Raw genomic sequence first — 26,690 nt, 5'->3', positions numbered from 1 at the left:
GCTTGTTGTGCAGTGAAGACCCATTAGTAGAAAGAGAAACCAAAACTGAAAGTAAACATGGCGGCTGAATCAAAGGTACCTGACCTGCTGGTGGCAAAGGCTCCCCGATGCACGTTTCGCGTAAGCTTCTTCAATAGGGGGTCTACTCTGCACAACAAGCACTATTGCTAATATACGGATGTGACTCAGTTACCCAAATCTAGGGCTCTATACACATGTCTACCACATGGTAATATATATATATATATATATATATATATACACTCACTGGCCACTTTATTAGGTACACCATGCTAGTAACGGGTTGGACCCCCTTTTGCCTTCAGAACTGCCTCAATTCTTCGTGGCAGAGATTCAACAAGGTGCTGGAAGCATTCCTCAGAGATTTTGGACCATATTGACATGATGGCATCACACAGTTGGCGCAGATTTGTCGGCTGCACATCCCTGATGCGAATCTCCCGTTCCACCACATCCCAAAGATGCTCTATTGGATTGAGATCTGGTGACTGAGGAGGCCATTTGAGTACAGTGAACTCATTGTCATGTTCAAGAAACCAATCTGAGATGATTCGAGCTTTATGACATGGCGCATTATCCTGCTGAAAGTAGCCATCAGATGCCTGTTCTTAGCTGAGAGGAGTGGTACCCAGTGTGGTCTTCTGCTGCTGTAGCCCATCTGCCTCAAAGTTCGACGCACTGTGCGTTCAGAGATGCTCTTCTGCCTACCTTGGTTGTAACGGGTGGCAATTTGAGTCACTGTTGCCTTTCTATCAGCTCGAACCAGTATGCCCATTCTCCTCTGACCTCTGGCATCAACAAGGCATTTCCGGCCACAGAACTGCCGCTCACTGGATTTTTTTTCTTTTTCGGACCATTCTCTGTAAACCCTAGAGATGGTTGTGCGTGAAAATCCCAGTAGATCAGCAGTTTCTGAAATACTCAGACCAGCCCTTCTGGCACCAACAATCATGCCACGTTCAAAGGCACTCAAATCACCTTTCTTCCCCATACTGATGCTCGGTTTGAACTGCAGGAGATTGTCTTGACCATGTCTACATGCCTAAATGCACTGAGTTGCCGCCATGTGATTGGCTGATTAGAAATTAAGTCTTAACACACAGTTGGACAGGTGTACCTAATAAAGTGGCCAGTGAGTGTATATATATTGTAGGGATGTGACTCGCTCAGGTGCAGCGGGAGACAATTATGAGGCAGGTTCTTCCCAAAGTTCATGAGGTTTATTTGCTCCATAAACCATAAATCAGCGTATCACCAAAATAGCCTCTAGCTTAGGCACAAAAGAACATAAACGTCCGTGGCTTCAGACTCGGACTGAGAGTCTCAGCACATGCTGGGAGCTGTAGTCCTCCCCATATACACTCTCTGTAGTGTCCCCCCTGGACACATGGAAGTCTGTCCACACTCAGACAGACTCCCTCCACACTCTCTCACATGTGCCAAACACCTCAATTACATAGCCCTGTAACCACACCCACAGGTGATCACATGGCTATGACATCACTAAAGGTTGTATAGACACACACAGGCTTCCCTGACACAGTGTAACAGAAAGATCAGCAGTACCTCTGCTGATCAATACACCCTGGAGCCTGCATCCCAAGGCCACCCACCTTGAGACCCATAATGGTCATTTAGGACCCTGCTCCTGTTACCACACTGAATGTGCCTGTACACCCATCCTGGGACACCCACACAGCGCCCCCTAGCTGACATAGTGGTAACTACACCACATACCTCCCCCCTCTGTTCAAACTTGTGGGGTTGAACACATGACATCACCCAGGGATCTTGAGACCTGGCACCCATGTCACCTTGCCCTACCAGTCGGGAGGACCATCTCCGTCTGTTTCGGTAGTCATACTGCATATTTACGTTAGGCCTCCCCTGCCCCCAGCGGTCAGTATCTCGGCCTTGGGCTTTGGCCTTCCCGTCAACGTCCGTCAGTGTGACCAGACACTCTTTAGTCTCCACCTGTCTGCAGTGTGCTTCATCACGCGACCTTTCTCTCACTGGCTGGCTCTCCCAGTTCGCACGGTCATGAGTCCCACGTCCAGCTGGGCCAACTGGCTGGTCTGAGTCTGACCCTCTGTCGCTATGTCCACCACCGAGTCTCGTGCCTATGTTACTAAGATTAGAACGGCCACTTGCGGACTCTCGACGTTCTTGCCTTCGACTACCTGTCCTTTCATTCCTTGGAGGATCCCTTCGGGTCCTTACACCTTGGGTTGGAGGGGGACGCCACCTGACATTCTGTATATGCTTATTCACCTGCAGTCGATCCTGTCTTAGCTGCTCAATCTCCTTCAGGTACGCTACCCGATATTCCAGGAGCATGCGAAGCTTCCCAATGCTTTCCACCGAACCAACCACAATGACAGGAACCATGTCATCTTCAACAGCGACTTGGATTTCAGCAGCAGGTGGGATCCTCACTCTCTTCACACTGGATCGATTCACCATCTCCTGCATTACCTTTCCAAGTCTGCCAACAACTTTCCCCACCAGATTTTTGGGTACCGGAATTATGTCTTCCACAAAGCCCAGCCGACTTTGCGCTTCCCTTGCAAGCTCCAGACGTCGATCGGCTTTCCTATTATGCTCCACGAGCATCTGTTTCGTGCGGAGACATTGTAGGTGCATCTCCTTCAGGACAGCCACCCTTCTCTCTGTGTCTTCCGTTTCTGCCAGTATCACCAACTGGTCTGTTTCTGGTGCCCAGCTCACACTATAGGCCTTTACTGCCTTTTTAAAGGTCTCATGCACACCTTCGCTGGCACACGCTTCTCGCACGTCTTCGGGTACCTCCATCACGCACTTGAAGGTCATGGACTTGCTCTCATCCTGGACAGATGGCTCTGGGTTCCCCACGGACACTTCCCTCAAGGTATCTGCCAAGACCGGGTGACTGTCTTGTGCAGCTCTTGGCTCACCATCTTCCTGAGATTTACAGTCTTCAGGACCCTTTTCCAAGATGGGCTTTGGCAGTTCTGCCTTGCTATCAGTCGGGCAAGGCCGCTGTACGTCTTCGCCCATCCACTTCTCCTGCAGAAGACCTTTTACTACTCCACTGAGTTCTTGCAGAACTTTATCTTTCTCCTCTGCCAGGTAGCGACGCTCATCCTCTCTCCTGAGAATCTCCTGTTGATGCTTCTCTTGGGCCTCTCTGAGCACCTCCATATCTTCCAACAGGGTCTTGTTCATGGTTTTACACGCTGACAGGTGACCTCTGAGCTCAGCTGCTTGCCTTAGGACCAGGGCCGGACTGGGACCAAAAAGCAGCCCTGGCACGAAAAAAATTCACCAGCCCACATACAATGAATGTCCTCACTGCACACACATTACACACTCACACACTACAGATACCGCACACACACACTACCGCACACACACACACTACAGCTACAGCGCACACACACACTACCGCACACACACACACTACAGCTACAGCGCACACACACACACACACACACACACACTACAGATACCGCGCACACACACACACACACACACACACACACACTACAGATACCGCGCACACTCACACTACAGATACTGCACACACACTACAGATACCGCACACGCACACACACTACAGTTACAGCACACACACACTACAGATACCGCACACACACTACAGATACCGCACACGCACTACAGATACCGCACACGCACACACACTACAGTTACAGCGCACACACACTACAGTTACAGCGCACACACACTACAGTTACAGCACACACACACTACAGTTACAGCACACACACACACACTACAGTTACAGCACACACACACACACTACAGTTACAGCACACACACACACACACTACAGATACCGCACACACACACACACTACAGTTACAGCACACACACACACACACACACACACACTACAGTTACAGCACACACACACACACTACAGTTACAGCACACACACACACACTACAGTTACAGCACACACACACACACACACACACACTACAGATACCGCACACACACACACACTACAGTTACAGCACACACACACACACACACACTACAGATACCGCACACACACACACACTACAGTTACAGCACACACACACACACACACACTACAGTTACAGCACACACACACACTACAGTTACAGCACACACACACACACTACAGTTACAGCACACACACACACACTACAGTTACAGCACACACACACACACTACAGTTACAGCACACACACACACTACAGTTACAGCACACACACACACACACACACACTACAGATACCGCACACACACACACTACAGATACCGCACACACACACACTACAGATACCGCACACACACACACACACTACAGATACCGCACACACACACACACACTACAGATACCGCACACACACACACACACTACAGATACCGCACACACACACACACACTACAGATACCGCACACACACACACACACTACAGATACCGCACACACACACACACACACTACAGATACCGCACACACACACACTACAGATACCGCACACACACACACACTACAGATACCGCACACACACACACTACAGATACCGCGCACACACACACACTACAGATACCGCGCACACACACACACTACAGATACCGCGCACACACACACACTACAGATACCGCACACACACACACACACACACACTACAGATACCGCACACACACACACACACTACAGATACCGCACACACACACACACACTACAGATACCGCACACACACACACACACTACAGATACCGCACACACACACACTACAGATACCGCACACACACACACACACTACAGATACCGCACACACACACACACACTACAGATACCGCACACACACACTACAGATACCGCACACACACACTACAGATACCGCACACACACACTACAGATACCGCACACACACACTACAGATACCGCACACACACACTACAGATACCGCGCACACACACACACACACACACACACACACACACTACAGATACCGCGCACACACACACACTACAGATACTGCACACACACTACAGATACCGCACACGCACACACACTACAGTTACAGCACACACACACTACAGATACCGCACACACACACACACACTACAGATACCGCACACACACACACACTACAGATACCGCACACGCACACACACTACAGATACCGCACACGCACACACACTACAGTTACAGCGCACACACACTACAGTTACAGCGCACACACACTACAGTTACAGCGCACACACACTACAGTTACAGCACACACACACACACACTACAGTTACAGCACACACACACACACTACAGTTACAGCACACACACACACACACACACACTACAGTTACAGCACACACACACACTACAGTTACAGCACACACACACACACACACTACAGTTACAGCACACACACACACACTACAGTTACAGCACACACACACACACTACAGTTACAGCACACACACACACACACACACACTACAGATACCGCACACACACACACACACACACTACAGATACCACACACACACACACTACAGTTACAGCACACACACACACTACAGTTACAGCACACACACACACACTACAGTTACAGCACACACACACACACTACAGTTACAACACACACACACACTACAGTTACAGCACACACACACACACACACACACACTACAGATACCGCACACACACACACACACACACTACAGATACCGCACACACACACACACACTACAGATACCGCACACACACACACACACACTACAGATACCGCACACACACACACACACTACAGATACCGCACACACACACACTACAGATACCGCACACACACACACACTACAGATACCACACACACACACACTACAGATACCGCGCACACACACACACTACAGATACCGCACACACACACACACACACACTACAGATACCGCACACACACACACACACTACAGATACCGCACACACACACACACACACACTACAGATACCGCACACACACACACACACTACAGATACCGCACACACACACTACAGATACCGCACACACACACACTACAGCTACCGCACACACACTACAGCTACCGCACACACACACACACACACTACAGCTACCGCACACACACTACAGCTACCGCACACACACACACACTACAGCTACCGCACACACACACACACTACAGCTACCGCACACACACACACACACACACTACAGCTACCGCACACACACACACACACACACTACAGCTACCGCACACACACACACACACTACAGCTACCGCACACACACACACACTACAGCTACCGCACACACACACACACACACTACAGCTACCGCACACACACACACACACACACTACAGCTACCGCACACACACACACACACACTACAGCTACCGCACACACACACACACACACTACAGCTACCGCACACACACACACACTACAGCTACCGCACACACACACACACTACAGCTACCGCACACACACACACACTACAGCTACCGCACACACACACACACACTACAGCTACCGCACACACACACACACACACTACAGTTACAGCACACACACACACACACTACAGTTACAGCACACACACACACACACACACACTACAGTTACAGCACACACACACACACACACTACAGTTACAGCACACACACACTACAGCTACCGCGCACACACACACACACACTACAGTTACAGCACACACACACACACACACTACAGCTACCGCGCACACACACTACAGATACCGCACACACACACACACTACAGCTACTGCGCACACACGAGATACCGCACACACACACACTACAGATACCACACACACACACACACACACTACAGATACCGCACACACACACACACACACACACTACAGATACCGCACACACACACACACTACAGATACCACACACACACACACACACACACACTACAGATACCGCACACACACACACACACTACAGATACCGCACACACACACACACACACACTACAGATACCGCACACACACACACACTACAGATACCGCACACACTACAGATACCGCACACACTACAGATACCGCACACACACACACACACACACTACAGATACCGCACACACACACACACACACACTACAGATACCGCACACACACACACACACTACAGATACCGCACACACACACACACACTACAGATACCGCACACACACACACACACTACAGATACCGCACACACACACACACACTACAGATACCGCACACACACACACACACACACACACTACAGATACCGCACACACACACACACACACACACACACACACACACACACACACACACACTACAGATACCGCACACACACACACACTACAGATACCGCACACACACACACTACAGATACCGCACACACACACACACTACAGATACCGCACACACACACACTACAGATACCGCACACACACACACTACAGATACCGCACACACACACACACACACACACTACAGATACCGCACACACACACACACACACTACAGATACCGCACACACACACACACACACTACAGATACCGCACACACACACTACAGCTACAGCACACACACACACACTACAGATACCGCACAGACAAGCATTACACACTTACATACTACAGATACCACACACAAGTATTACTTACACACACTCTCTCTTCTGTGGTGCAGAGGAGGCTGATGTCCATATGCAGCTCCTCAGGTTCTAGTGCTCACAGCAGCTCTGTCCCCTCACCTCCCCCGATGCAGATCAGAGCAGAAGACGATGTCACCGTGCTGGCTTGAGCTGCTTCCCTAGCTCTCCCTGGAAGCACAGCACTCACAGGCAGGTACTACCTTTAATCCTGCGTGCTGCTGGCTCTCTCCACTGTTCTCTGATGCTGGTACTTTCCAGCATCAGACAGAGAGGCAGGAGTCCTGTGCGTGCTGCTGCTGCGGCGGCCTTTTCAAACTTCTGACAATGTCCAGTGTGCGGAGCGAGCTCTCCCGCTTGCCTGCACTGAGGAGGGCAGCAGCGGCGCACAGTCACGGACGTGGGGCACGCTCACGCACTGACGCCGGCAGATGCGGCCCTTGTCAGCGCATGCGATGAGAGGGAGCGCGCACACAGAGCCTAGTCAAAGGTTTTAAAGGGCCAGCGGCCCATTTCCTAGTTCAGAGCCACCGGCCCACCGGGAATCTGCCCGGTTCGGTATATTACCAATCCGGGCCTGCTTAGGACTCTTTCCCGTTCGACATGTTCTGTTACAGTCTCCTTTATCAGCTGTATCTCACGATCCTGCTCTCTTTTGTCCATCACGTGTCTCACTACTACCTCTTTAATTATATCGTTAAAGGGTACCACTGGGTCAGTCACCCCAGTCGAGTGAACCCTCCAGTTACCGTCCAGCACCAATGTGTCTAGTCCAGTCGTCTTATCTCCCAGCCCACCATCTGTCTTATCACGAGACGTCAGGTCCGTCAGTTGGGCAGATGTACTTCTTCCTCTGGTCAGTTCTACCTCTGACCTGTCCATGTCAGGAGCCGTCACTGTCTCAGTGTCCGCTGGCCCCACAGTCGAAGCATCTCCATCATCCGACCAAATGTCATCAAACAAAAGAAAGTCCCGGCCCCTCTCCCAGGCATAGATTAAGTCCCGTGGTATCCCTCTACCTTGGCACTCACCACCTTTGGTCCCCTCAAACACTACTCTGTCTACTGCGTAGTTCACCGTGACCCCATGTTTACAGCGAACCCTGATGTTTTTCTCGGTCAGAGAGAAAACGAGAGGAGTTCCTGTCAGAGTCACCTGACTCTCTGATTCCAGCCCACCAAAGGCTCCTTCCCGGTGCAGCATCACTGTACACATCTGTGGCCCATCATTACTACCCGGAAAGAATATTCCACATTCTGAAAAAGACCTGCACATACACTGCGGTACTCCAGACATACCTACTGAGTCACCCAGTGCTGTCACTTCTTCACACTTGGCCACTTTCTGGACCACCACCCCACTTTGGGTTGCCACTCCAATTTGGGTCACCGCCCCCTTTTGGGACCCCACCCCTTTTTGGGTTACCACTCCAATTTGGGTCACCGCCCCCTTTTGTGACTCCACCCCTTTTTGGGTTACCACTCCACTTTGTGTCACCGCCCCCTTTTGGGACTCCACCCCTTTTTTGGTTACCACTCCCTTTTGGGTCACCGCCCCCTTTTGGGATTTCCCCATGTCCGTTCTGCAGAACTTCTTATGCCACAGTTCACACAGTACAGTTTGTCTTTTAACGATACCACACAAGTCTTTGTTGGCACCACCACAGCTCCTGCTGTCACTGATCACCGGCACCTCCGGCTGCTGTTCACACACGCACAGCGGCTGGTGTCACTGCAGCTCCTGCTGCGCAGTCTTCGTGGACCCACCGATCCACCAGAAGCCGCTTGTCCCCTTCTTAACCCCGCCGGGTTACCGGAAACCGCTTGTCACCCTCAAAGATAAAAACCACAAAAGTGCGTCCATAGGGCCTTACCAGTGCAGGTATAATGGGTTATGAAGCAATAATACAGGGTACTCACCCTTAATAGTTGTGTAAAGCCACAACTACTGTATCCGCTTAGTCACATGCATTAAAGCTGCAGCAGGATGGTGTAGACAGACAGCGTCTGCTACCAATGCTCCCAGGAAAAACACCAGGTCCCTGTGCTGCGAGACCTTCATGACCCCACTGAGCCACAGCAAGCACTTTCAGGTTTTTGCAGAGAAAACGAGGAAAAGGAAAAAAAAAACACATGCACAGTCTCTCACGTGTCCTGTTCGTGTGCCACTCAGGACGTACCGTCTCCGCCTGAGACCGTCCACCACACAGGGCGCACCGGGTGCTATTCAGGGAGCAGCCCTCCTCCCAGGGTCTCCCAACACACTGGCCTCACCAGGTCCAGGGGCTCAGCGGGTGCTCTTCAGGACATCCGTCTCCGCCTGAGACTGCCCAACACACGCCTCACCAGGTCCAAGGTCATATCACGTGTTCCAGGGATCCGATTCCTCTCCCAGAACCTCCCAACACTGACCCTCCAGGACCTTGCTCACTGAACCAATCCAGGAACACAGTCTCTCACTGACCCTGGTCAGTGCAACACAGACTCCTGTCTGTTACCTGTGTCGGCCACACAGGTTCCTGGACGCCTCTTCTCCTCAGAGGTATCCCACAAATATTAATACAGTCACTTTCTCTGACCTCGGTCAGTATTACTCATGGTTGTCAGACAGTCTGCTCTCCTGGCTCAGAACCGCCAGCGCTGCCACACGTGCTTCTGGGAGTCGCTGCCCGCAGTCTGTCACCAATTGTAGGGATGTGACTCGCTCAGGTGCAGCGGGAGACAATTATGAGGCAGGTTCTTCCCAAAGTTCATGAGGTTTATTTGCTCCATAAACCATAAATCAGCGTATCACCAAAATAGCCTCTAGCTTAGGCACAAAAGAACATAAACGTCCGTGGCTTCAGACTCGGACTGAGAGTCTCAGCACATGCTGGGAGCTGTAGTCCTCCCCATATACACTCTCTGTAGTGTCCCACCTGGACACATGGAAGTCTGTCCACACTCAGACAGACTCACTCTCACACTCTCTCACATGTGCCAAACACCTCAATTACATAGCCCTGTAACCACACCCACAGGTGATCACATGGCTATGACATCACTAAAGGTTGTATAGACACACACAGGCTTTCCTGACACAGTGTAACACAAAGATCAGCAGTACCTCTGCTGATCAATACACCCTGGAGCCTGCATCCCAAGGCCACCCACCTTGAGACCCATAATGGTCATTTAGGACCCTGCTCCTGTTACCACACTGAATGTGCCTGTACACCCTTCCTGGGACACCCACACAGCGCCCCCTAGCTGACATAGTGGTAACTACACCACAATATATATATAGTCTTTGTATTAATTTCTCATATGGAGATATAATTACCCCTGTAAGAGACATATATTTGCATACACTCTGCACTTTGCACTTTAGGGTCTGCATATATTTGACATCCATTTTTAAGCCTTATATTCCGTTTATGTTCTTGTGCATTTTGGACAATAAATAGAGACTATTAAAAAAAATTTTTCTTTGTGGCAGCCTATTCTCATTTAGCCCTTTGTCTGGCAACCAACCAAGACAGATATTCACAAACTTGGCAATAATTTTAATCATCTTTATTTTTGAGTAGTGCACAGCTACTCAAGATAATAGATATGATGTCATTGTAACTGCATATGAAATGAGGATGTATATCTAGTGCACCTAACTATTGCACTCTTTTCCCAAAGTCTTGTTCTGAGTGACCTATCGCTGGTAGCTATTTTTTGCACCGTCTATCTCTGTTTTGTGACTTTTACAATGAGTATTAATTTTACTATTTACCAAATAAAATGTTGTTAATAGAAAGTAGTATCCCTCTTTCCTCCATCCCTTCCCTTCCCCCCCCAACACACCTCTCCCACATTATGCAGGCAATGAGTCTGCTATGTTATTATTATAATATCCTAATAAAATGTTTGGAAAAGTTAATAGAAAGTAGTAGTGCACTATTATCCCTTCAGCCGCCAGTGACAATCCAATTCACTCAATGAATCCCAATGTTGGGGACTGGTTCTTTCATCTTTAGACAAAAGTGGGACAATATATTACATTCCCCAGCCCAGCAATGGTTTTGTATCACTGTAAAGGGCAATTGTAATGGCTGCTCTGGCTATTGTCACGTTTGCCCCCATTCTCCCACAATTATACCATTTGGTTAGCTTAACCCCTTAACTACTGAAACAAGGGAGAGGTGGACACCAAGAAGGGGTTATCATAGAATCATAGAATCATAGAATCGTAGAGTTGGAAGGGACCTCCTGGGCCATCTGGTCCAACCCCCTGCTCAAAGCAGGATTCGCTAAATCATCCCAGTCAGATGTCTGTCCAGCCTCTGTTTGAAGACTTCCATTGAAGGAGAACTCACCACTTCTCGTGGCAGCCTGTTCCACTCATTGATCACTCTAACTGTCAAAAAGTTTTTTCTAATATCTAATCTGTGTCTCTTCCCATTCAGTTTCATCCCATTGCTTCTAGTCTTTCCTTGTGCAAATGAGAATAAAGTTGATCCTTCTACAATGTGACAGCCCTTTAGATATTTGTAGACAGCTATTAAGTCTCCTCTCAGTCTTCTCTTTTGCAAACTAAACATTCCCAAATCCTGCAACCTTTCCTCATAAGACAGGGTTTGCAGACCGGTCACCATTCTGGTCGCTCTTTTCTGAACTTGCTCCAGTTTGTTGATGTCTTTTTTAAAATGTGGTGCCCAAAACTGGACACAATATTCCAGATGAGGTCTGACCAAAGAGGAGTAGAGGGAAATAATGACTTCACGTGATCTAGACTGTATGCTTCTGTTAATACATCCTAGAATTGCATTTGCCTTTTTTGCTGCTGCATCACACTGTTGACTCATATTCAGTCTGTGATCTATTAGTATACCCAAGTCTTTTTCACATGTGCTGTCACTTAGCCCTATTCCTCCCATTCTATATATGCTTTTTTCATTTTTATTGCCCAGATGTAGTACTTTGCATTTCTCCCTGTTAAAAACCATTCTGTTAGTTGCTGCCCACTTCTCCAGTTTATTTAAATCTTTTTGAATCCTCTCTCTCTCTTCTCTAGTATTAGCTATCCCTCCTAGCTTTGTGTCATCAGCAAATTTAATCAGTTTACCCTCAATTCCTTCATCTAAATCGTTGATAAAGATGTTGAACAATACAGGGCCCAGGACAGAGCCCTGTGGTACCCCACTTGAGACATTCTTCCAACTGGATGTGCAGCCATTTACGACCACTCTTTGGGTCCGATCACTAAGCCAGTTATGAATCCACCTAACAGTTGCCTTGTCCATTCCATACTTAGTCATTTTTTCAATAAGGATTGTATGAGAGACTTTGTCAAATGCTTTGCTGAAGTCAAGATATACTATATCTACAGCATTTCCTTGATCCACCCAATCAGTGATACCGTCATAGAAGGAAATTAAGTTAGTCTGACATGACTTATTAGTTAGAAACCCATGCTGACTCTGTTTAATCACTTCATTCTTATCCAGGTATTGACATACATGTTGTTTAATAATTTGTTCAAAGATCTTTCCTGGTATAGAAGTCAGACTCACCGGCCTATAGTTGCCTGGGTCCACCTTCTTCCCCTTTTTGAAGATAGGAACAACATTTGCTCTTCTCCAGTCTTCTGGCACTTCTCCTGTTCTCCAAGAATTTTCAAAGATTATGGAGAGGGGTTCAAAAATTTCTTCTGCTATCTCCTTCAGTACTCTGGGGTGTAATTCATCTGGACCTGGAGACTTGAATTCATTTAGGTTAGCTAAGTGTTTCCTCACTATCTTTCTGTTTATAGATATCCTGGATTCTTCTATTCCCTTAATAGGACAGTGAATAACAGTTGATGTTGCATTTCCTTTCTGAGAGAAAACAGATGCAAAATAGGAATTTAAAAGTTCAGCCTTCTCAACATCCTGTCTTACCATTTCATCATTTTCATCCTGTAAAAATCCTATAGCATCTTTGACTTTTCTTTTACTTTTGACATATCCCCAAAATCCTTTATTATTGCTTTTGACATCTCTTGCAAGCCTCAGTTCATTTTCAGCTTTAGCTAATCTGATTTGTGCCCTGCAGGTTCTGCAGACAGCATTATATTCTTCTTTAGATATGCCTCCCTCTTTCCATTTTATAAACATTTTTTTCTTCCTTTTTAGCATGTGCTTAAGTTCTGTGTTCATCCATCCTGGTTTCCTTAAATGCTTCCTATTCTTCCCTCTTTTCGGAATTGTTAACAACTGTGCTTTGAGAATTTCATTTTTCAAGATTTCCCATCCTTCCTGGACATTTTTGTCTTTAAGGATATCCAGCCATTGGATCCCTCCAATTCTCTTTCTGAATCCCTTAAAATCTGCCTTTCTGAAATCTAACCTTGACGTCTGAGTCTTCACAGGTCTTCCACCTCTAGTTATCCAAAATTCTAAAATAGCATGGTCGCTACCTCCTAGGGTCCCAGCCACTTTTACCACCTCAACCATTTCCTCCCTGTTTATAAGGATTAGATCCAAGGTAGCAGTTCCCCTTGTTTTCTCCCTTACCTTTTGGAAGATAAAGTTGTCAGCAAGAGAGGATAAGAATTTCCTTGACCTGTTAGTTTTGCCTGAGAGAGATTCCCAACAAATGTCTGGATAGTTGAAATCTCCCATGACAACTATGTCATATTTTTTGGAGAACTTGGCCATCTGATGCATAAAGAGTTCATCTATATCTTCGGCTTGCACAGGCGGCCTGTAGTAAATGCCTACAATGGTGTCCTTTCCATTGTTCTGTCCTTGTATTCTTACCCAAACAGTTTCCACAGAACTCCCAGTCTCTGAAGCTTCAATCTCTGTGCAGATATACACGTTTCGAACATACAATGCGACACCCCCTCCTCGTTTATCAAGTCTGTTTCTTGCAAATAAGTTGTATCCTTCTAGTCTTGTATTCCAATCATGTGTATTGTCCCACCAAGTTTCAGTGATTCCAATTACATCATATTTCTTTTCCTGTGTTAGTAGTTCCAATTCTCCTTGTTTGTTGCCCATGCTTTGTGCATTAGTATAGAAACATTTTAGTTTGTGATTGGTTTCTCTTTCTCCAATATTTTTATTAATTAGATTCTTTCGTCTTTGTTCTTCCTTTCCACTTCTAATAGCAGAGTTCTCAATAGCATTTGTCAGGTGTATGGCTTTTTCTGGTCTTTTGCTTCCCTTCCCATGTTGTTCTAGTTTAAAGCTCTCCTTACAAGTGTAGCAAGGCGACTTCCAAATACATGCTTTCCAGTCTTCGTAAGGTGCACCCCATCTCTAGCAAGTAGTCCATCGTATAAGTAGTTCACTCCGTGATCCAGAAATCCAAATCGTTGCTGACGGCACCATCGACGTAGCCAGTTGTTCACCTGCAGAATCTTATTCCACCTCCTTGTTCCATGGCCATCCACTGGGAGGATGGAAGAGAAGACCACCTGCGCTCCCAGTTCTTTCACTTTCTTGCCTAAGTCTTCAAAGTCTCTGCAGATGATTTCCAGGTCGTTTCTTGCGGTGTCATTTGTCCCCACATGTAGTAGCAGGAATGGGTAGTCATCTGTAGGTCTGAAGAGTCCTGATATCCTGTCAGACACATCTTTAATTTTTGCACCTGGAAGACAGCACATTTCTCTTGTAGTTATATCCGGTCTGCAGATAGCGGCCTCTGTTCCTCTCAGCAGGGAATCCCCCATGACCACCACTCTCCGTTTCTTCTTCACAACATTTTTCTTTCTCCATCCAGGAGGACTCTGAGGGCGTACAAGGTTGCTGTTTGTTGGCAAAGTCTTATCATGATGTATTTCTTCATCGTTTTCCTGCGTGAGAGCCTGGTACTGGTTTCTGAGCAGTATGGGTGCTGACTGCCTCCTGATCCTCCTGCTTCTCTGGGTCACATGTCTCCATTCCTCTGTTTCTTCAGGTGCACTTCGAATTTCTTCTCTTTCTGTAACATGAAGAGATAATTCTGCTCTGTCCAAGAACTCTTCACCTTCCTTAATGATCTTCAATGTAGCTAACCTCTCTTCGAGATTTTGCAACTTTTCCTCCAACAGGGACACAAGCTTGCATTTGTGGCATGTGAAGTTTGGCTTTTCCACTGGTAAATCTGTGAACATGTAGCAAGAAATGCAGCTCACCAAATGGCTCCTGGCCTCTTCCATCTTGAGATTTCTTAAAAACGATGAAAGATGAGCCAAAGTTTTTCCGATTTCCTCTTTTCAGCTGCAACGGCCAAAACCCAGTGATCGTTGAGCTCGCGGAGACTCTTCACTTATCCCAGAAAGCACTGGGAATATGCAAATGATCTCCTCAAGACTCTTCCCCTGGTTACAGTGAAGTGTGACACCAGAGGAGGTGGAAAAGTAGCTGTTACACACCGGAGCCTTGCTGCCTGTGGGGGTACAAAGACCCTGTCATATAAGGCACCAGAAGTAATAACCCCACTTTTCGTTAGAATCTCCATGCTTTTCAAGAGCCATAACTTTTTTGGGGGGTCACCATGATATCCTGTCATCACGATCGATAGCAGCAAATCCTCGTGCACATTTAGCAGCAGGTTAGCAGCAAAATCTGTAGATTTGAACGTCCCTGTCGCAGCCAGTATCCTGGCAGATGGGACACATTAGTCTGGATGGTAGAAGCAGACTCTTCTTCTCTGCCCCTCTATGGCCGTGTAGCAAAGAGAAGAAGCACATATGGAGATCTGAGCTCCACCATGGGGAAGTTATAGCGCCACCTACAGGATAAATTATAGGCACCATTGTGCTATTCCCATCATTATCCACCTTCCTATAATGTAAGGTTTCATGTTGTCACCTCAGTAGCGGATTATTAGAGGTTGTGCTGTAATGTGTGATTATACTGCAGTGACGGCATCTGAACGTGTTAGTACCGGTCACTGCCCGGCAATACCGCCATTAGAGAGCAGCGTACTGAGTAGTAATCATTGGTGTTATGTGTCACACATCGCCATATACAGCCGGGAGGAGGGCCGCTCCAATTATGCCCTTCACACGATCGCTCAGCCGTGGGGCGTCATTATGTGGGACAGGAGCAGTTTACATCACTCACAAAACTAATGAGAGGATATAGAAGAAGCCGCACCAGGGGATTGCGAGAGCATGCAACAACGAAGCATTGTACGGCCTGTACCGACACCGGCAGAGGGTGATAATGGCGGGCTAGCACAGCCACTAAATAGGCGATCAGCCGCACTCCCAAGTGCGTAGTTCGATCATTCTGCACGCATAGTATATAATGTTATCGGCAGCACATCTCCTGTTTACACAGGTCACTGTGCTGCCGAGAGCGAAGATTTTTACGTTTGTTTGTTGCCGGCCTGTTTACACGGTCCAATACTAGGGAACAAGCATTACTACAAACTCTCATTTCCCAATTTTCTGCCCATCTAAATGACTTTTACAAACGTGACGCCACATTCTCCCAACACTTCTGTGGTGAAGAGATGACGAGACTGCCTCGCAGATAAATACTGATCCCCTCCATAGTACAGGAAACTGCAGCATCGTTAACCCCTTATTCCTTTACCTTTCCAGCTGCATCGTCATTAATGGCCTCACCTCAGACAGAAGAATTTTTTGACCTGATAGCCAGCTCACAGAGCAGACGTCTGGACGACCAGCGGGCGAGTGTGGGCAATCTGCCCGGGCTACGATTAACGCACAACAACATGGGACATCTGAGAGTAGAAGGAGACCAACACGAGCCCGGGGACGAGTTCTTTAACATGCTGATGAAATGCCAGGTGGGTGTCTGCAAAACAACTTGGTACTGGGAGGTTTACTGTGGTATTAAGGTCTGAGAGGACACTTTAACCTGTCAATATGAAAGTCAGCAGCCAACGAACACACACTATATGTAGAGAAGTATGTGCCCTCCACATTACTCTTCAGAAACGTTCTCAGCTCCCCTCCTACATCCAAAGACATAATATGCAGGTATAACGGCTCCTGCTCTTCTGGGAAGGAGTTCTACAAGATTTTGGAGGAGTCTGTGGGCATTTTTGCTCCTTTCATCCAAAAAAGCATTTGTGGGGTCAGACCCTGATGTTGGGGGGAGGCCGGGGTTAAAAACTTTGCTCTTGGATGGGGCTGAGATCCAGGCTCTGTGCGGCCGCTCATGTTTCTTCCACCAAACTCACCTTCATGTCTGTATGGTCCTTGTGCACTGGTCACAGTCATGGGGAACAGAAAAGGATCTTCCCCAAACTGTTCCCACAAAGCTGAAGGCTACAATTGTCCACAATGTCTTGTGCAGAAGAGTTAAGATTTCCCTTCACTGGGACTAAGGGGCCGAGGCCGACCTCTGATAACAATCCCATAGTGTTATCCCCCTGAGTGAAAATTTGAACTCAATAATTAAGACGTGTGTCCGATACTTTTCTCCTATAGGGCATATGACATAGATTCCTATTGGACAGCGCCCTCTAGTGTCCACACTTGTTTGGTATAAGTCGTACTCTTCGCACAGATTTTCCTTTGCCATCTAATGATCGGGTTCCTGCATTGTGAGGATTTCTGTGAAATCCTCACATTACTGCCCAGGAAGGATCATTTTCCAGTAAGTGTTGGATCCAGAGCACACGCAGGTTTTCATTATTGCACTCTATTAGAGGTGACTACTGTTATAGCCGGAGATGCTAGAATGGAAGAGTATATATTATGTCCAAGTTTTTTTTTTTTTTTTTCTAATTCTGGAATAACTCTATAAAATGCATACAGGAGATTGTGGAGACGCATGGAGCTCTTGCATCACCCACCACAAGAACCCAGTAAAATACCTGATGTGTAGTTGGCAATGGTCCTGAATTTGCCAAGATAGTCCCCAATTTTTTTTTTTTTTTACTTATTGAACTTCTTTATGTCTTTTTTCATACAGAACAAAGACTAAACATAAAAACAAAAGCCTAAAATACTTAAATACCATAGAATATATACAACAAAATCAAAATACACTTTACCTGACATATCAGGAATGCGGGAGATAATTGGATACGATGGTACAAAAAATTTTACACAAAACTGCATTTTGGAAGGCGAAAATGGCAACATGAGGGCCCAAATTACCGGCTGCAAACCGCCCAGGCCGGGACAACAAGTAAAGTGTTTTCAGTCCTGATGGTAAACGAAAATCGAGAAATAAACCTTCAAAAATGAGAAAAATGGATCCAAGCTCCAAAAAAAAACCAAACAAACAAAAAAAACCCCAGAATAAATGCCCACGTATATAAAAAGAAGTAGTCATGGACCAGATATGCTTACATAGAAACTGTTAAAAAGTATTGTCACCTCCGCGGCTGATTGTCGTCAGTGCCCGGCATCCGTGCCACGTACACCTTCCCGGGACAGCGTGCATGTCCTTCTGTGTTTTACCGCACCATCGTATTGCTATGATCCTGCAGGATCAGGGAAATAAGCGATGCCCCTGTACAAAGTATTAGCAAAGGCTAGAGCTCCCCTATAAAGTCGCCCCCCCCAAAAAAAAAAAATGCAGCCATAAAGGGCCACCAAACCCAAAAAATGTAATGTAGCTTATAAAGAGGAGCGACAAATCTGGATGCAGATATGCTGCATTTATGGTGATGGAGAGATTTTGAGATTTCTAGCAATTTGTTTCGTTACAAACAGCCTGAAATAGCTGGTAACTGAACAACAGAAAACAATATAGTGCCCCTTTGAACTAAAGCAAGGTATTCCAATAATTGCAAATCATCCTTTAACTTGCTGGAAACCACAGCCAATCCAGGAACTGGGGGCTTTGAGTGAAGGTGCACATGCTCAGTCATCTCCATTGTTGTCTATGGGACTGCTGGAAATAATGGAGCCTTATACTCAGCTTCCTCCAGCATAGACTATGAAAGGAGAGGAGCTGCACATGCTTCAGACAGTCCCATTATTAGGATCGATAGTGGTCAGAGCCATCAGGAATTTAGACAGACGCTGTCTTTAGATTGGGATATGATCAACATTGGTTTTCTAACCAAATTACCAGTATGCAAATGGAAAAAAAAAATACAAGTCCAAAAAGTCCAGTAGCCTTCATATTAAGCAAGAAGAACTGCAGTTATGTAGTGTCACTCAGGCCTTTAGGTCCTACTCGGACAGAAAAAGCTTATTGCTGCAAGAAAATGACAAGGTGACGAAAGCTTTGCCATCCCGTCGACAAATGTTAAAAAAAAAAATAAATTTAGAAGCGGTGACGTCGGCAGTTTTCAGTTTGTGCCAAGATCCCAGGATTGCATGGCAGCAACCTACAGAACTTGCAACGAAAACCTGCTATTGCGCTGACTACAAATCGGCTGCAGGAAACCCCTCACAAAGGCAAAAGTATCCACGTTCAGTTCAAGACTAAGGAAGCCTGGGCACCAGGGAGGTGGAAAGTCACATTTGGGGTCTGGATGACGATCTGTTTGGGTCATTGCTTGTGGTTTGTGCTTTTTTCTCCTCTTCAATCATTTCATCAAATATCTCTTTGTGCATGTAGAAAAATATGTAACCGCTACGATCCCGCTCATTCTGAACAGTGGTCTCGTGTGTCCGCGACACCGCCAGGTCATTATACGTAAACCACGATTGCTTCTTGGTATCGTACGCATCGCTGATATAGTGGCCAGAGGAGGAAGAGCTTCCAATATGGCTGACGACACTGACCAGGCGATAGGAGTGCGGCAGCTCGCCGCTCTCCGCATTCTTCTTCAGCTCCTCGGCTTCCTCCTCTGTATACTCCATGTCTAGCATATCTTCATTTCCAGAATCCTCATCAGACATCGCTCCGTCCAAAAATGAGCTGTTAAACTCTTGCAAGCTAAGCTCTGTTGCTCTTTTCAGGTCGTCATCTTCCGATAATTCTCGAGCCTCGTGTTCTTGGAGCGACTGAGCCAAAGCTTGCTGCAGCTCCTGCTCCTCACGTTCCCTCTCCAGCTCATACTGCATCCAATCTGTGTCGTTCTGGGAGCCATTTGGGGTCTTATTTTCTTTGTTTTCATCAAAGTCTTTGGTCAGGTGACTATACTGCCCGGCACCGGATTCCTTCGCTGCCTTTGATTTCTCTTCCTCTATAGTCTCCGCAGTTTCGTGCATGTCATCATCCCCACCAAACCCAGTATCTGGGCTGCTGGCAAGCTTCTCCTCTTCATGCTCATTGTGCACATGGAGAGATTCCTCCTTTCTGGTCATTTCCAGCACGGCCGCCATCATTTCATCATCATTCATTTCGTCAAAGCTTATATCGGACAGATCCGGACACTTCAGATTTTCCAAGTTTGATTTCTTGTCTGGGTCTTCAGACGACTGATCTTTAACTGCACAGCTTATTGCTCTCTGGTTTATGACGCTTCTCTTCAGGACCTCGTCCTCACTCTCAGAATCTAAGTAAATGGTGATGTTGCTTGTGGATTTAAGGCTTTGTTTCCTGGTTTCCATTAAGCCTGTCCTGTGTGGAGTCGAGGTCATGGGCGTATTTCGGCTCGGAGTTATGCTCTTTGGTGAGGTTTTTCCTGGGATTCTTCCATTACTGTTGAGCGGCTTTTTTACTAGAGTTTCATCTTTGCCATCAAAGCTCACTCTCTTGGTTGGAGTCTGGCTTCTGTTGTTAGTCAGTGATCTGATGCTCTCTCTGTGAATACTTCTGTTAACCAGGATGCCCCCAAAGCTTGCAGACCCTTGTGTGGGTTTCACAGTTTGTGGCTTTTCATGGTTGATGAACTCCAAGAGATGCTTCAGCTGCTCGGCCTCTTTGCTTGGGACCTTGTCAATAGTGAGAGAACTGGAATCTTTCATAGTAAGCAGAAGTCGTGACTGTTTTCCCCCCACTGGCCGCAGGACAATATTTTTGAGGTTTTGATTAAGCTGAAATTTGGATGGCACCCCACCGGCATTGAAATTTATGACAAGGGTGAACTTGTTGTCCTTTTCGATGACCTCACATTTGCCTTCCTTCCATTTTGATGTTCCTATATTCAGGCAGTGTATGCGGATTGAGCCGTGCAAAGACAGTGCAGCAGCCATTTCTGATTAATGTAGGTGTCCCCTCCAGAAAAAAATGATGATAGTCCTCAATTTTTTAAGGTCAATGCTGGCAACTAAGATTTAAAAAAAAGGGATAAGAGTAGAGCAAAAGATTTGCAGGATCCTGGTCAAGCATCTCAGACCCGAGCCCTACGAACCTTACAGTACCTGCCGACAGCATCTGATTAGTAGGCCCCATACACCGACGTGAACATGACATTACGCTGTGCAAAGTAATCAGAAGAGGCACCGGGGATGCACGTAGGTTTGAGGATGTTTGCCGGACACTGATCTAGCAAATACTGTGCCGAGATTTCTCTTACCGCCATCTAGACACATTGGGGCAGACTTGGTGAAATGTTAAAAGTGACTAGAAATGTGGAGTCTTACAAGAAAGCACATTTATTAATGATTTACACTACAATATTGACACTTGGTAAGAGCCTAAGCAGGGTATTAGCAGAATCTAGCAGGGTGTTAGCAGAGTATCTTCTGCCCACCGAGCCAGTTTACTTATAATATTGTGAGATTTTCAGAAATCTCTGTGCTGCGCCCAAGGGCTTGGAACACTTTCTTGAACCTTGTCATTGTAAGTTCTTTCTAAGTTCACATTTTGTTGTTCACCTTTTTCTGTAGTCTTCACGGATAGACGACCAAAGATGCGCCCCGCCGGACCCTACGCCCAGAGGACCCACAATGCCAGACGAAGACTTCTTCAGCCTCATCCAGAGAGTCCAGGCTAAGAGGATGGATGAACAGCGAGTAGATATCGGGTCCAGCCAAGAAGATGGTGAACATCATAGTAATCAACAGAGGCCAAACAATAGCTAAGTATTAGCTCTTCTGCCCATAGAAAAGCCTGCCTTTAGGAGGTGAGCCCCTGAGGATGCGACTCCACGTAGTATCTGAAAGCAGAGAACAACGACTTTTGAATTAGAAACCCGTGTATTTGCATAGCTGAGGCGCATCGTTACCGTATGTGACATATCCGAGTGTCTTCGGACAATTAGTAAATGACAAGGACCTTCCATTTTTCTAGGACTTTTTTATTTGTAGTAGGCAGCACCAGGCAGAATCTGCCAAAAGCAGGAAAAGTAGTAACAGAGGTGCGGATTTAAGATGGACGATATTTACAGCACACGCAGACTTCTGTGCAAGTGTCACAGATGGGGGGTGTTGCAGCCAAGACCCCCGACAGGAGTCTAATGGGAGATGATGGTGTTACTACTGTATATTGTACGCGGGTAAGAATCACAGCAAGGGTTACTCCGGACCAGCTCACAAGGGCCTTATTCACTAAATGGCAATAATTAGATTTTGTAGAGTTCAGATTTTTTTTTTTTGTAATATATTATTTATGGATTTTAAAGAACAAAAACCTGTACGTGACGCCCGTAAGGAACGAGAGCGTAAAACCTAGAACGTGTGGGTTGAACCTGGCAGGGACCAGGTTAGCAGGTACTACTGTGAGCGTTCTAGCAACAATACCCCAGGCAGCTGGCAGGCGCTGACCTAGATTTACTGCCCTTCAGTGAATGAGGCCTAGAGATCACAAGCTACAAACTGCCAGCACACTGGAGCAATCTGTCTGTCCCACAGGGTCTCCTCTATTCACAACGCTAGGAAATCAGGGGTCTGCGCTATGCCGCCTTGTGCACCCTAGAGCAAAAGATCTGCTTTTCATTCACAGGGTATTACAGAACTGATCAACTGAAAATGTTCAAAACCTCTGCTTTCTCACAGTGAACGGAAACATTCCAGTTTATGTCAGGGGGCTGAAGACCTGTGCAGACCCAATACTTTGCCCAGACTCATTTTACTTCTGTTGTGTCCCCAATCTCTTAACGGTTGGAGGCCATGATCACTGACCCACTAAGGGACGAATATCTAATCCGTATCTACTTTACTAGGTTGGCATTAAGCATTAATCGTGAATATTTATATCAAGTATTTTTGATGCTTCTTTACTCTTGATTTTTAGCATCCTAGTTATTTATTAGAGCCATCCTTAATTTAAGGCAGGGGTGGGGAACCTCACGCCCGCAGGCAGCTGTATGGTGATCATCAGCCCATTAATTCCTTCCTTCTCTGTGAGCATGCAGTGTTCACTACTGAGAGCGGAGGCGAATGCAATGAAAGATTACAACCTGACACCAGTGCCAGGACGTACTTTGTGGGTGGAATTAGTGCACAATTTGTCTGCCCCCCCCGGAAGGATGGTATAACTATCCAAAGAGCAGAAGAAAAGACTCCCCATCCCTGATTTTAGGAAATGTCCAATAGTTCTATTTGTTTTGGGATGACAAAAAATGGAAAAAAATATTCCAGTCCAGGATCCATTCATGTGAACAGGAACAGAAGTGTCCTGAATTGTCTTCTGTTCAGCCAAAAAAAAAGATCAACTACTGGATCAGATTTGTTTTTTTTTTTTTTTACATCAGTCTATGGGAAACGGATTGTCATGTGTTATCAACTGTTAACACATCCGTACGCCTGGGGTACTGGAGGTGATCAGTGAAACAGAAGAAAAACAGATGCAAAAGTAAAACTAAATCAGGCATCCATTTTTGCTCAACTTGTAAACAGATCTTTCTTTTATACTGGATGTGTTCTAAATTGATGACAACAGGACACACACAGAATAAAGGGGTCAGAATTGCTTCCATCTCCACTGTGGATGGATTCAGATTGCAGAGGATAAGCAGTATCTATTGTAGCAACCCCTCAGCTGTGAGAAGTAGCGGGCCTGGACAGGGTTCCTGCATAAACACGAATGTTTCTATTCACTAACAAAGCAGTTTAAAAAAAAAAAAAAAAAACGTATTGCTGGGAGTCTGACTTCTGGTAAGGATCAGCTGATTACAGGTGCCCCAACCCTGGGACAGCCACTGTATATTGTGCAGTCGCTGCGAATGGTACTGGAAGCCATCTGCCCATCACCCTTTATCACAGGGCTCCTCGCCTATCAGACATTTATGGACGATCCCATCCAATATCAGAAGACCCCTATAACGTCCACTAAAGAGTTTTGTAGTGTTCTACAAAGACGGCCGCCGGCCTTACAGTTTAATCACAATAATATTGACATGAGGTCACAATTCTCTGGTTATAAACATATAATATTCAGTCCATTACCATGCAAGTATCACGTTCAATTATTACATCATGAGATGGATTTAGAGTTGAGCAAAAATATTTCCGGTTCCTGTGATTGTGAGCGGTCGTCCCTTCTACCAGACTGGGAATATAGATTTCCAAGGTCCTGGTGTATTCTATAGCACAGAGCCATTATATGTAAGGAGCCACGTCCTCTGTGATTTGCGCTTATGTTTGGGTCGAACACAATAACATTTACTGGTTGGTAGTAATATAGCAGAATATTCCAGGCTACGCCAAGGTTTGGGCCAAATTAGGCAGCACATTTCTATACATGTAGCATTAGATGTTGGCCATCCCAATGATTGGCTCTTAGCGAGGAGGAGCGTCCCTAGTGGAGAACGGCGCTCTTTAATATCCCCATAATAGAGAAAAGGAAAAGGCCTTGAAACTAAAAACTTTAAATAGGCCTCAATGTGTGCAGGTTACAGGGATAGTGATCGCTGAGCAAGAACATTGCAGAGGCAACCACTGGACACCTGGCGGGTATCATGCATGCACCATATTTTAATTAATAGGATGTGTGCATGATTTACCCCCAGGTATTAAACGGTGACCTCTGCAATTATGGAAGCCAGCATTCAGCAGTGTCTCTCAGCTCTCCATGTGGGAATGAGAGGCACAGCACCATCTCTCTATAGCCCACGAGACGTCACTGAAGTCGATTATGTTAAGACAAGCACAGTAAAGCGTAAGCTACCATCGACCGGGCCAGGCAATCAGTACAGAAGGTGACCACGTCCCACACACGAGCCCCTTCTCTGTCTATGGTACGAGACCAAACACTGCAACACACGAGACAGATTGCAATAAACCAGAGTAGCCTCTGCTAAATGACATGAGGGGCAGTAGGCGAGCACTCAGTCCAAAACTGGAAGTAGGCGCTGGACTCTAAATACAGCGGAAATGCCACATACTTGAATGTAATAAAGCTATTTATTTTCCAATGTGCATTTGCAGAGGTTTTTTTTTCAAAGTTTGATTTGTAACAAGAATTAAATAATATTACGGTACTTGACTTTTTCCTGACATCTGCCAAATATCTAAAGACTTTGTTCTTTTATGCTTAATTAATAAAACATATTTTGTGGTCTAATGGCGTGGACTGTGTGCTTCATGTCAGAGAGCTTACGTGGTGCAGTGATAGTGGGTCTTGGAGCATGCAATCATCATTGTGTCCTGTACACGTTCTCATATACCTGCAACTGACCATGAGACGGCACCAAAACAGATCACTGCTGGCGCTGTACCATGGGGCGGACACTGGGCTTCCCTTTATCCGCTTTCTCCACCAGTTCTACATTCTCTATCGCTGCATCATTTATAACCCACAATGCTATCTGTGGTAAGAAAAGCAGTCAGCCCTTTTATAAATGCTGATATAAGATCTGCCATTACTACCTCTTGTGGGCGGCATTCCACAGTCTGACTGCTCTAACTGTAAAAAACCCTTTCCTATTTAGATGCCAGAATCACTTTACATCCACATGTAAAGAATGTTCTGTTTCTTTGTAATTAATACATTGTGTGCCAGTCGTTTGTATTAATCACCTATGCCTAGCAGATCGCTACGTGATCCCTGAATTGATGACATTTTGGGGCTACTCACCCAGAGCTCGGTGATACACTCAGCTCTGGATATTTGTATACATATATTCAGTCTAGGGAACATTAGAAAAACTCTTGTAGGATGAACATACAGAAAATTACCATAAATTGCAAAATTAAAAGTAGGACATGCATCAGGCAGCTGAATAAAGCCCAGAACATATGGTCAGTTTTACCTTGTGCCTCTACTCATCGCCCCCCAGGTGCGCCACACTCACGTTCCTTCACTGGACTCC

At 46.4% G+C, this 26,690-nt stretch overlaps 2 protein-coding genes across 3 annotated transcripts in view; one reads left to right on the top strand and one right to left on the bottom strand.

Moving 5' to 3' along the window:
- Positions 1 to 25,942, top strand: part of GPSM1 (G protein signaling modulator 1) — a 317,946-nt gene extending 292,004 nt beyond the window's left edge. For both annotated transcript variants that reach the window (XM_073541041.1, XM_073541040.1), the window contains exons 13-14: positions 17,221 to 17,429; positions 22,327 to 25,942. In XM_073541041.1, coding sequence (XP_073397142.1) covers positions 17,221 to 17,429; positions 22,327 to 22,521 — 404 coding nt within the window. In that variant the 3' untranslated portion in view covers positions 22,522 to 25,942. The remainder of the gene's footprint in view (positions 1 to 17,220; positions 17,430 to 22,326) is intronic.
- Positions 19,881 to 21,719, bottom strand: LOC141046575 (ubiquitin carboxyl-terminal hydrolase 37-like). Its single transcript, XM_073541043.1, has one exon. The coding sequence runs from the start codon at positions 21,688 to 21,690 to the stop codon at positions 20,065 to 20,067; it is 1,626 nt and encodes a 541-aa protein (XP_073397144.1). The 5' UTR covers positions 21,691 to 21,719; the 3' UTR covers positions 19,881 to 20,064.
- Positions 25,943 to 26,690: the final 748 nt, after the last annotated feature.

This window comes from Dendrobates tinctorius, unplaced genomic scaffold (assembly GCF_039654945.1).
Source record: "Dendrobates tinctorius isolate UK_male_01 unplaced genomic scaffold, ASM3965494v1 ptg000120l, whole genome shotgun sequence".
NCBI lineage: Eukaryota > Metazoa > Chordata > Amphibia > Anura > Dendrobatidae > Dendrobates > Dendrobates tinctorius.
The sequence above is the reverse complement of the archived record's forward strand: the minus strand, read 5'-3'. Positions and strand labels throughout refer to the sequence as shown.